We start from the raw sequence: 2,353 nt of genomic DNA on the forward strand, positions 1-2,353 counted from the left end.
TGTGTGTGTGTGTGTGTGTGTGTGTGTGTGTGTGAAGGAGGGAGGGCAGGAGACAGAATACTGCTTCACGGTGTTTTTAGTTATTAAACCTTGAGATAATACTACTTATTACCATGCAATTGGCTGAGAGTCAAGGGATTTTTTAATTCATATTTTTGGAGGGGGGGGGGCGATATTGATTGAGGTTGTTATGGCCGCGTCCTTTTACTCTCATCAAGTTACCTTATAATATTCGTGGTGAGATGACTTGTCACAAACAGCAAATCAGCGTCTGTGGAGTAGCAGTTAGGAACACAGATAACCGGAGTTGGATTCCCGAGCTGGGAGAAATTTTTATTGATGATCTCGGTCTTTCTGCTAGGATATTGTACCTCTGTCAGCCCGAATTAGCGCTATCAGGCAGGATCGTAAACCTGCTTCCTAAATGATCTACATGGTGTCGATGGAGGTGTAAGAAAAACTTACATTAAAAAAGAAAAATTAGAACCCCACTCAGCCAGTTGGAGGGTGCCACTGATAGGTCCTTTTGTACACTCCTTCTTGTTTCTATCTGTCAGTCGTACTTTTCAACAAGCACTAATTTAATTACCGTTGTAGTCTCCGGCAAGCTCCTGTTTGCTCAAATAACTTTTTGCGCAGGAACTAAACCATATAATTTCAACCTGTTAGGTGAACTGGCACCCCGTGTTCTGGGGTTTCACCCTGCAGTTTTACTTTGCTGTCGTCATCCTCAAAACTCGCTGGGGCTATGAAGCTTTCAAGTGGCTGGGCGAAAGGGTCACAGAATTCCTCTCCTACAGGTAAGCCAAACCATCAATAATTAATTTAGTTATAGAGGTACCAGCCATCCATGTTTAGGTGCAGCTGTTGTAGCCTCTTTCTCCTGTCTGTGAAACAGGCAAGCCACAGTGTGTTCAACAATACATAAAGGGAACTTTAGGACAAATTCGAGTCATTTGGGGGGTTGAACAGGAAGCAGAAATTTGCGCCGGTTTTCTGATGGTATCGATGGTGCTTAAGCATATCTGACGGGACCCGATCTTTGATGGAACAACCAAGTAATATGATACAATTTTCGGTCTGCATTAGAGACCTTTTCCTTCAAAAACATCGAGATTATTTTGCAGGAGTTGTTTGTTTTTTGTTTGTTTGTTTGTTTGTTTGTTTTTTTACACCGACAATTATTGTTTTAAGTCATAGGAAGCAGTCTTGGTACGTGTTACCTCCCCCCCCCCCCTCCTTTCCCCCCTCACTTAGAAATTGAAAATTGTTTGTAGAGTCCTTAGGTTCATGTGGACAAAATGAATTCATTTAGCCACACCTGGAAGGCTTATTCGATACCACCATCATTGATACCACCAACTTAATCCGGCGCAAATTTCAGAACCCCTTTGGATGAGAAGTGTGTTTGTGATTGTTATTGTTTGTTTTGGGGGGGGGGGGTTTCAAATGCACATGATCTTTACCGTCCTTCAGTTCCGAAAAATAATATCTATGGAAAGGTTACTGGGTATTCTATGATTTGATAGGATATCGCAGTGTACAACGTCTTAGCTGCATGTGTTGACCTTGTTACCTTGTAACTGCAGATAGAAAATTACATTTTATTTTCAAACCTTTACATACATGCAAAGAAGGGGGAACAAACACATCTCAGAAATTCAATTCAACAAAATAATATGCTAAAAATCCAAGCCATTTTATCACATATTTAGGACGACATTTATATAAGTAACTTAACAGGCTTAAAGGTTATAATGGAAAGAGTGTGGGGAGGGGGGCGGTGACGCTTTCTTTCGTTTATCTTGTAACAGGAGCCAATGCTGCCTTCAAAAAGATCTGTAGAAGGTGCTTTGATGAAAGTAAATTTTGACCTGTGATGATGATGATGATGATGATGAACATCCATGCCTAAACGAACAGTTGATTAAATATGACCAACCCTACCCAAGTCTGAAGTTCATTTGTTTCTACTTTAAAAATCGATGATGATGATGATGATGATGAGAAGGAAGAGGAGGAGGAGTAGGGGGAGGAGGAGGAGGGGGGAGGAGGAGGAGGAGGAGGAGGGGAGGAGGAGGAGGATTCCAGAGTTGTTATAAATATTTTCCCAGATGTTCATGACGAAGCCTGCATTACGAATGATTGAACTTTTATCATACTGTTATAAATATTGGAATTCTACAGTCTCTACTGATTTTTGTTTGCCTTTTTTTATCTTCGTACTTACAACAATGATGACGACGACGACGACGACGGTAATAATAATGATGATGATGATGATGATGATGATGATGATGATGATGATGATGATGATGATGATGATGATGATGATGATGATGATGATGATGTT

General features: G+C 40.7%; 1 protein-coding gene across 1 annotated transcript in view; it reads left to right on the plus strand.

Annotated features, from left to right (window-relative positions):
- The window catches only part of LOC101859834 (solute carrier family 28 member 3), a gene marked incomplete at its 5' end in the record, with an annotated part of 35,484 nt that overhangs the window by 20,920 nt on the left and 12,211 nt on the right, over positions 1 to 2,353 (plus strand). The window contains 1 exon segment of the mRNA XM_013084513.2: positions 670 to 800. Coding sequence (XP_012939967.1) covers positions 670 to 800 — 131 coding nt within the window.

This window comes from Aplysia californica, unplaced genomic scaffold, assembly GCF_000002075.1.
Source record: "Aplysia californica isolate F4 #8 unplaced genomic scaffold, AplCal3.0 scaffold00013, whole genome shotgun sequence".
In the NCBI taxonomy this organism is placed as follows: domain Eukaryota; kingdom Metazoa; phylum Mollusca; class Gastropoda; order Aplysiida; family Aplysiidae; genus Aplysia; species Aplysia californica.